General features: G+C 30.3%; 1 protein-coding gene across 1 annotated transcript in view; it reads right to left on the bottom strand.

Annotated features, from left to right (window-relative positions):
• Positions 1-4,297: 4,297 nt before the first annotated feature.
• The window catches only part of LOC106461287 (serine/threonine-protein kinase PAK mbt-like), a 33,373-nt gene continuing 26,792 nt past the window's right edge, over positions 4,298-10,878 (bottom strand). Inside the window, exons 8-10 of the mRNA XM_013921102.2 lie at positions 9,053-9,178; positions 7,033-7,167; positions 4,298-6,385 (exon numbers count right to left, since the gene is read on the bottom strand). Of these exons, the coding sequence (XP_013776556.1) occupies positions 6,224-6,385; positions 7,033-7,167; positions 9,053-9,178 (423 nt within the window). The 3' untranslated portion in view covers positions 4,298-6,223. The remainder of the gene's footprint in view (positions 6,386-7,032; positions 7,168-9,052; positions 9,179-10,878) is intronic.

Raw genomic sequence — 10,878 nt, 5'->3', positions numbered from 1 at the left:
AATTTATTGTATGCCACTCCAGAGAGAGAGAAGAAAAAACATCACTCACTCACAGTACTGTTGGAAAGTTGCTAGCTAAATTTATGGAGAATGTCCATATGAATTGTTAACATTGACACGAATATTCTTCACAGTGTTCATAGAGAATGGAAATACCGTCTCCAAACTTGTTTCAAATTACAAGGACAGCATGTGGAACACATTCTGTAAAATTTGTTGAAATGCTTATGGTACCACACTTTCTGGACACCCCGTACGTGTACGTAAATGTTAACCTGGATGAATGATCATTTTCCTAATAACTCATTTGTTAACACAGATAATTATTAATTATACATTATGTTGATGTAGTGTTATCTCAGATAGTTAAAAAAAACTCACTTAACAGACATTTTAAAACAATGAACATATAGTTTGAAATGCACAGTTTGTTAAATTCTTCCTCACAGTATAGAAAACAGCACAGGTGTATGATAAATTAAAACAATAACTAGTTACTTTAACTTCCTATAATAGGTAGCACCAAAATCAAGTAGTACTCATAAGAAACGTTTTATTAATAACTTGTTGTTAATAAACAACTATATGTAAGTTTCCTTATTAATGTTTTCCCTGTAATTACATGATATACAAAAAATTTTTTGTTTAAATTCTACTTTTTTTATTAACTATCTAGTAGCTAATTCAGCACCAATATTCTTAATAAGTTCAACCCTTTTATAACACAAAACAAAGAAACATGAGTTCAATCCTTTCTGTTTTGTGATTAAGTAGTATAACACAAAACTATGAATCCTGAGAATCTTAACAAGTTCAACTATTTTTACTGTTATCTAGATATAACATAACACATAATAAAACACCAAGAATCCTAGCATGTTCAACTCTATTTACCTATTCTTAACCCTCAGCTGTCTAATAATTGTATTGCTCACATACTTTGTTAATTACAAACTAAGTTTACTCTCTCACACCAAAAGTTGCCAACAATGAACTAAGTACATGAGATGCTATCACCTACTTCACTTAAACCAACACAAGAGTACCTAGAAGTTTTTTGCAGGTAGTTTTTTAAATAGAATATCATAAATTTATAACTTATTAGCCTATAACATTTATCATGCCAATTTAACCTAATAAAATTGGTTTTGTTTAAAACAAAAACTTGCAAATGACTTAAACCAATTTCTTTATCATATAATTAGTAAGTCACAACTTTTAGTTTCATGTTAACAAGACACGATGCTTTGTAAGAAACTGTTTACTAGTAGCAAGGTCTCATCTTTTTAGTAACAGCTTTTTGGTGATTCTTACCATCTGTGGGATCCTTGCCATACAAAAAACATGAAGCCTTAAAAGTATTTTAGCCACTTCTGCTATTAATTATTAGTAAAGTAACACAAAATTCCCTTTTTTAATCAAAATATCTACAGCACAGTGTATAAAGTATTAATACAAGGCATGATAGAGCACACCATGTTCACATACATGTACATTATTGAATAATATACACAATACAAGACTGACATTCTGGTGTACACTCAAAGCTTTACAATAAATACACAAGTAAATATAACAAATAACTAAACAATAATTTCAGCCAAGTTATGGAATGTTTATTAACCCTTCACAGTTTACTTCCACTTATTCTTATTTTGCATTTTTATCAACCATCTGATAATATAGATGATTTTATTTACAAACTTTACTTTTCCAACTAGAATGAATGGCAGGAAGAAAGTTCAATGAAAACAAGTGAACAGACAATACAATACACCCTCACCAAGTTATTCTCTTTCTAGTAACATCAGATATCAACATCATAATGATTATCTTGCAGAGTTAATTAAAAACTTATCAAGCAGGGGAGACTTCCCACGTTGTTCTCTTTCTATTAACGTTTGAAATGAAGAACTTGTGATTGTCTTATTATAATAATGATATTCCTAATCACACTATTGGAGTATTAAGTTATATCATTTAATTGCTAAGGCACGTTCATAAAAATCATTAAGCACTTTGCTAAAAGTTTTCAAAAACGTTTTAGTCAAAGAACAGCTTTAAATAACGACACTACAGTACTAAGACAGAAGTACGACTAATCAAAATAATTCATCATGCTCAAACATAAAAACAATAAAATGTAACAGGAAGAGGGAATATAACAATGTTTTGTAACAACATGGGACCTATTTAACTTTTAGTTACTTCTCACTACATAATTAAAAATGAGTTTCAGTTTTACAGAAGACTTTCTTTTCTTTATAGCTGATAGTGCCAAATGGCTGGTATAACAACTTTACACCAAAACACGTGTTCTACTAAAGTTGCCTTAATATTACAAAAAAAATCAGACTTCTAGGAACAGATAAACTACAATTATTTGAATCCAGGTGCATACAGAAAAAAGTTAAACATTTGTTTCTATATTCTTTCAAGGCATTTAAAACAAATCTTGATGCACAGAAAAAGCAGCCAGTCAGTGTTCACATTGTTTTAAATACAAAAAAAAAGTATACAGATAAACCCTGTGGAGAAATTAAATTAAGCACTGGCTTATGTTTAACTGAAAAAGTACCTAACCATATATTATTATATATACATTTCATTTAAGTTTTATGGTATAATTTCATGATTATAAACTTAGTAAAACATGCATTTTTTTTCTGGAAAGATGAAAGCAGCATGATTAAAATACATTTTCTAATAAACAATATGAACAAATCTGATCAATTTAGTAATATTTCAGTGGTACTCAAAGTTAACTTTAGTTATGATTGAGTTCAGACTTGAAGTAAGGAGGAAGAGATCTGAATTGGAAATAATATATTACAAATACTGATCGAATAACTTTTCAAGATATTGCTCACTATTAACATAAACTGGATTTTTATTAAAAAAACTAACATACATGCAATTATGTACATTTCCTATCAAACAAGGGACATTTTCAGCATGATTCTATACTAAATCCAAGAGTCAAAGCAAGCATGCTTCAGAGATTAATTATTGCAGTATTAGTTACTAACAAAAGTTGATGGTGAAATCCACTTTTGCTTTTGTCATTCTTGATATTAAACTAGCAAAGGACCACATTAATAACAATTATCTGCTTAAGTAAAACATTTTTGAATCTTCTTCTCTCCCAGACGAGTGGCCAAATTCACAAAGTACTTGCTCCCTTCATAACTTTGCTTGTCCCATAGAAGCCAACAGATAAAAGCTCTTTTTACAAGCTGGGAAATACTATTAAAACCATTTGTCAACTTCCAAGTGTGGCTTTATCATACAACCTCTTGAAAATTCATAGATTTTGAAACTTGTCATGAATGACTGGCAAGTTTTGTACATTATTATGAAGTTTAGTTCTTCACCTTTACAATGATTTCTAGAAACTGGTTGTCTCAGGTACCTGTTCTGAGTAGATGGCAGGACAATTTTTTCACCTAGTATCTTACAATTTGTGTGCGTCTGAATTGAAATTTTGAATATTTTCATGTAAAAATAAATATCCAAACTCCACATTCAAGATAAGCTATGTGAACTACCAAAATTCAGTTAACCAGCACTTCCATTCCAAACCTGGATCAGGCAATCAAACAAGTATTTACTAGAGTTTTAGATGGGAATCAACTATTTCCTGAAAAATAATGGGAAAGTTAAAGTTTTTACTTTTCTCTAGGACAGTCTTGAATGACCAAATGGTCTCTTGTATCCATATTCTGTTACATACTTCAAAAGTGGATACCCATATTCAAATTCTTAACAACTTCAAAGTTGCTTATTAAATGCAAATTCAAAAAATGTATTACAAATTTGACCCTAAAGTTAAAATACATAAGTAATGTTTATTTACTGACATCTCTACACTTAAAAATGCTTACTTTCAAATAATTGGGAGTACCTTAGAAACAGTTATCAGTCCTATAACTGATGACTTATGAAGTCACTTGACTTCACGGTACCAAATTATCAAGGGTCATTATCTGCTATACAGGGCCAACAATAGTGTTACTAAATACATATAATGGTATACTATTTACTGAAATGTTATTAAAGTTTGTAAAAAATAAAGAGCATATTTTGTACTTGTGACATATCAGTAATAAACAATAAGGTACAAGATCAGTAGCAGTATAGTACCAGTAAACCACAAAAATATTAAATACCTCTCTAATTTACCTTAGTTAATAAAGATGTAAATGATTAGCATTTTCACAAATCTTCAAAAATTGCATTTAGAAACATTTCTTTTTAATAAATGTTTATTCTATTATGGAGTGGAAAAATAATTTTCTTTTCTAAGAAAAAGTTATAATTTAAATAAAAATAAAGCCATAACTTTGTGTTAAAAGCCTGTTTAGAGTAGATATTATTAATTAATTTATTTTGTAAGTTACTATTTCATGATTGTTTAGTTTTTTTAATAAGAATTAAAAGCAGATGATAATTGGAAGTTGTGTTTACAACTCAATGATGTTGAGACTATCGAATGTTGCGTATAATACACTGACGTCAAAAATATAGATTTCTAGAAGATGGGTATACGATTAAGTGATAAACATATGAATAGTGTGATATGAACGAAAGCAGCAGAGAGTAAAGTCACGGCCAAGGATAAGGTCGGCATGAAGTTAACTGTCGTAAAAGTGATAGGCCTAACGTTAAATATGTTAGAGTAAGAAACAGTAAAAAAGCGTGGTTCTAAAGCAACTGAATCAGCCTGAGTGCACTTTGACAAAAGGAACAGAGGATATTCTGAAGGAATAAGACCAAATGATTACTGGAAAAGCAGTATATGACTATCGTAACTCATGCCACAATCGTAAGTGAATTATACACAGAATACTAGTGCGTTAGAAATAGGGAAAGGTAGTTCGGCTTGTCAACTGAAATTCTGAGTGCACTTTGACAAAAGGAACATAGAATATTTTGAAGGAAGAAGACCAAATGATTACTGGAAGAGCAGTATATTACTGTGGTAACTCATGCCACGATCATAAGTGAATTATACACAGAATACTAGTGTGTTAGAAATAGGGAAAGGTAGTTTGGCTTGTCAACTGAAATTCTAACGCAATTAAATAGGCCTAAGTGGACTTTTGACACTTTTAAATAAATAAAAAAAAAATTAACATATGCATTTTCAAGCAAGTAATGGTTTTTAATGATTAAATTATTGTTCTTTAATGATATTATTTCCATTCACCCAAGAAATAAATACCTTTCCTGCAAAACTATTGTAGTTAAACAGTCATGAAAATCAGTAAAGACTGTTGCTGAAAGTATATGCAGACATACTTTTTTTATACATGGTTATCAATTTCAGAGTGAAAATTCTTTATGTTATTAAGTAAAGCATTTTATAAAAACTGGGACCTGTTTGTTGTTGAACATAATTAACCATTAAATTGGAGGACTCTGTGTCAATAGAACCTTTATAACAGATTTCTCTGGAGTCATTTATGAAAACTGCTTTTCTATGGCACAGTAAAACAGGGAGCCTGAGTTATTCAATATATCATAAAGAAGACTTCAGTGTTATTGGTGCATCTCATTGAAAACTATCTTCACCTGCAGGCCTTTCTTTGATTGTCACTACAAAAGCTGATCACTTATATTTATAAATGTTGTATATATACACTATGGCTTATATTTTGTTAAGGTGGCTGTATAGTTAAAATCTTAAGTTGACAAATCAATTTGATAGAGAGGTGAGTACTTGTAAAGAAAACCCTTATCTGCTGTTGGAGATGAGTACAAACAAATGACCTTTTGTCTGACCCTGTGACATAATATGTTTGTATATAAAGACAACATTAGGATTTGTTAGAAAACATCATTCCATTAAAACTATTCCTCATAAGTCACCACATCTAAAAACCAAAACCAAAAACAGATTTCATTTGCATTAACTTTTCAGACCTTGACTGCAGTAGCAATCATAAGTTTATCAAAAAAAAAAGGTTTTCAAATAGGGCATGTAAAAATATATTCAAAACACATAATTCTTGAGTTTTAGCTCAGAAGAGAAAATTCTATATTGAGTTAATTTTTTGGTCAATAACTTGGCACATCAGGCCATGTGGAGAGCACCAGGATTTAACAAAGAACATACAGTATGAGGTACGTACAACTTCTTAACTACTGGATGATGTAGCCAACACACCACATATAACAAATTATCATATTTATGTATCCATGGATAAAAACGTCTTCAGCTTTAGCAAGGACTGTGCCTGAAGCTTCGCATCAAGGGAACAAGCAAGCTAGGTGGTCCAGCCTGCCTCAGAAAGGGATGCTGAAGAAGTTCACATGCTGTGGCTCTCTGAGAAGGGTCTCTAAGGAGCATTTTCTCCAGGAATCCCTGCAACCTGGGAGATACCTGAGAGAAAAAGATGGAGCTTTCTTTTTGTTACAGAGCACAAACATTAAGTACACAACTTGAATCTATCCTCTCTTCCACAATTATTATGATATCAACACAGACCAACAGTGGTGTTACATAACCTTACCACCTTCAGTAATGGAGTTATGGATGCATTCCAAATTTCAGGATTTTTCATTATAATGTTAAAACCTACATACACTACACATGTTCTTCAGTAGTCTGTATCAATATCAGAAAGTTTACATACTTTAATAATTACCTTAATAATACAAGGTTTATTAAAAAACCATACTCCACTACCATTCAAACTTGCTCCATTTTAGACTCTTTCAGCTATTTTCAACAATAAAAACAGAACACCAGTCATGAAATTTCAAAAAAATCAAGAAAAGTTTACTTTCTTTTACAGTATTTTGGTTGTGCTTCTATTCCAAAATAACACTATATATTATTTCAGTATTTTTTACTTTGCACATACCTGATGTGAAGTTTTATACATTTAAAACACACACACTTGTAAGTGTGTAAGGACCGTTCTACAAAATTTATGAAGAAATTATAATTTTTTTTAAAGTACTGTAAACTATAACAGAACATACGGGAGTCACATTAACAAACATAAAGCAAGTTTCACTGTTTACCTTGTGGGTGTTTTTTAGTTTAGGAGGAGGCATGTCTCGTATCCTTCTCATAGCCTGCAGAGGTGGTTCATTGAAGAATGGTGGTTCACCATCAACCATCTCAATCACCATTATACCTAGAGACCACAGGTCCACCTAAGAAAAGACATCACAGTTAACTGGAACTTAAACAGTAACTTAAACACTGTCAACAAACTAGAAGCTTCTGAATATTGTAAACATATGTACATGCTTACTCCAGATATTTAATTGACCAATAATTTACTTTAAATACTGTACAGAAAACAGATTTTAATGGGCATCAAATTTAAATCACTAACACACTATATACAGGTAGATAAAAAATGCATGTATCACAACCTTTTTACAGTTACATTTAAGATTTAATTAAACTACTCTATTATGAACGTATGCCAATAAACTTGACACAAAAAAATGGTTAAATTAAGTGTTAATATAAGCTTTAACGTCTTAATTTCAAAAGGAAATATTTAAATTAATTTCAATCTTAACTTTTCTGAATCAAGTGATACTTGTTCACTCCAAATTACACAATTTTTCCACCCCTTCCGAGTTGTGTTTTAATGCAAATTACAAAGTTATAGTATAGATATTACTAAGGCATAATCTAATTTCATCACTTCCAATCATCTTGTTTTACTTAATATATAAACCAGAAAGTCACATCCACATGCCACTCTCCTAACACTTACTGTCTTTCAAAAAATGTCAATAATTCTCTCTGATGTTTGCTATTACATTATTTATAACCAATAGTAAGAAATTTTAACTTGACTTGTGTATAATGCTAGCTCATTCTCATGACAGATTTTGAATTATTTGGTATACAGATTTGAAGTTACTATTGCCAAGTTCAGCTCAACCAGTACTTATAGTTTAGTCAAAAAGTCCATTAAATTATAATAGTTATAAGATATTGTATTCTTTGTGTGTGTGTGTGTGTGTTATTATTTTTTTATACTGAGTTGAATATTTGAAATAAATAAAAATTCAGTAAAGCACTAACAACATCTCCAGCAAAAATTAGGGCTAAGTTATCAATGTCTTGACTGCAAAAAATACAAAACCCACATGTAATTCCAAAATTTATCATTTCTTATGTATATTTTTTATTTCTTGTTATAAATGTAACTCAAATGTACATAATAAAAACTTATTAGGTAAGTAAAAATAAAAACAATTAAATAGACAAATATTTTAACAGGGTATGCACACAAGAAGCTCATACATTACGTAGTTCAATACTTTGATAACCTGAACTAGAGCTGTGCATTCATCAGGTTATTTTTAGCTTTGCTATGTATGTTTAGTAATTAGCAATGGTTTTATATAATCAAAACAGATGCAAACTGTTATGAAACCGAGGCTGTTTAGAGCAGATCATTGTAATTTTCTGTTAGAACCTGTAGGCATTTTAAACAGAAAAAAAAAAGTGATTTATTTCATCTTCTTTGTGGTGGTTACAAAGTTGGTCAAATGGACTGAGCCTATATGATTTTAGAGTAGAAAAGATAACAGCTAAAATACAGTTTTACTACAAAAAACTTTGGATCTTCATTTAGGTGGTTATAGAGGTTATTTCAATAAAGTATGACAACTGTAAGATGAAAAAAGCACTTTTTATCTTAACATGAAAATCACCTTGCACTCATGATTAGTCAAGAGTTTGATTCTGACACTGACTATAAATTCCCAGACAAATGTTTAGTAAACATCTATTTAAAAATCTGTTTCGTGTACAAAACATTTGTAATGTTTACCAAAAGCTTGCCAAATTTTATGGAAATACACTTACTTCATTACAATTTATACTAGATATAGTTTTATTCTTACATGGTGGTCGTAAAATTGGTCAAAACAACCAAGCCTGAATAGAGAGGGTCAACAGATGCAGCCAGGTGTTATCACATAAACCTTTAACTTGTTTATAAATAACTTGAAACAGATATGAGTAATAAGTATGTTCGAAATACTACAGTTCCATATAATCACATCTTACCTCAGGTCCATATGGCAACCTAGATATTACTTCAGGAGCCATCCAGTAAGGGGTGCCTACTAGGGACTTCCTCTTAAGGAGGTCAGGGGAGACTTGAGCACAAAAACCAAAATCTGAAAGTTTCACCTAGAAAGAAAAAAAAATAGTGGCTAGGACTATTGATGATCTTATGTTAAATCAAAGGTTGAAATTTTCCAACATAATACTTGGGGTTGATAAAGTTATAATATAGTAATATGGGTGGAATTAAACTGGCAAACTCTGATCTTGTATTACCAAAAATTAGTAATTCGTAAAACTCAAGTCACCATATATAAAACACAGTCACTTCAAACATACAGCAGTATCTGATACCCATGAGAACTTTAAACATACAAATTTATTGACAATTTACGAATTATGATAAAATAAAAACACTACATAACATAGTTATTTACTATACCTTTATGTGTGAACCCCGCAACCACTGACCACCAAAGCCAGTTTTCACACATATACTATAATAGGCCTAATGTAGTCACGAATTAGGCCACTTTGTTGAAAAAAATAAAATATTGTCTAAAGCATTAAAACTAATATAAATAGCTTATATTACAAAGAAACTTATCTATTCCCTCCTTTTACAAATTTATTTACAGTTTTTCAAACAGACTCCTCTGCCCAAGGAACTTCATAGGAAGACACCTCATCCAAGCTACAACAGTGGCAGTTACTGTTTATTGAAAATATAATTACTTGAACAGAATAAAAAAAAGCATGGAAACACATTAACTCTTTAAACCCATAATTTTTTGCACATTTTGCTGGAGTTATTTGCATGATTTTCTAATAATTAGCACCATACTTTATGAAATTTCAATTTTGTTAATTTTGTGGATAATAGCATGGTTTGGATTAATTTTCAGCCAAAGAGACATAAATGTTATCAGATGCTGTCACCGTCTGATGGGTAAATCAGGATTTTCCGCCACACACACTGCCAGCATCTGCTTGAGTTTGAGAAGTTAATTTATTATCTTTTCCATGGCATACAAACAGTATAAACTGTTTGTAACTTACATTATTTCAAGACACAGGCATCACAAATAAACTACATGAAAAAAAATTCCAGCTTTCAGACTTGTATGTATGACTTTATTAACCACAGAAATTTGGAAATTCTAAAAAAAAGCAAAAAGTTGAATTTTACAGTTTTTGGCATCAGTTTTAAAAATTCCCTATTTTTAAATTAAAAATAAGTAACAAACTTGTGTAAAGTCTAGAGATGTCAGGCTATATTTCCTACATTGACAAGTGTATTTTGCTAACATGAAATTTAATGATTTCTGCTATTCCAATAACAATTATAGGAGGTAAAATTAAAAAGTAGCTTTAACAGTTTGGATTCCTTTTTAATTACTTTATCCAATATAAAAACAAATTCTAATAAAACATAGATAAAAAAATGAAATAATAACATGCCAATCAAAACTTTATAGTAAAATAGGGAAGAGAGAAAATTTTCAAAACTTAAAGTTGTCATTTTGTTCCTGTAAAAAGCAAAAGACAATGGGCTGGAAATGGTTAAAAATATATGAATATTACTACTTATTTTAACCCTTTCTGGAACGGAAGGAGTCCCTGATATCCCTTGAGTATTTCCTTCTCACAATGTAAATACTTAACCAAATTACATTGAACTTAACACAAATTTATTACATGGTATCTAGTTTTTGTTTAAAAAATTAACACTGCTTTAGTGAAATTTCCAAAATTTTGTTTTAAGACACTTTTGTTTTGGAAAAAACATTAAAAATACTTCCTGTTGCCTTAAAATTCTTTCTTTT

The sequence above is a fragment of the Limulus polyphemus genome, unplaced genomic scaffold, assembly GCF_000517525.1.
Source record: "Limulus polyphemus unplaced genomic scaffold, Limulus_polyphemus-2.1.2 Scaffold927, whole genome shotgun sequence".
NCBI classification, from domain to species: domain Eukaryota; kingdom Metazoa; phylum Arthropoda; class Merostomata; order Xiphosura; family Limulidae; genus Limulus; species Limulus polyphemus.
This window is presented reverse-complemented; position numbering and strand designations above follow the sequence as displayed.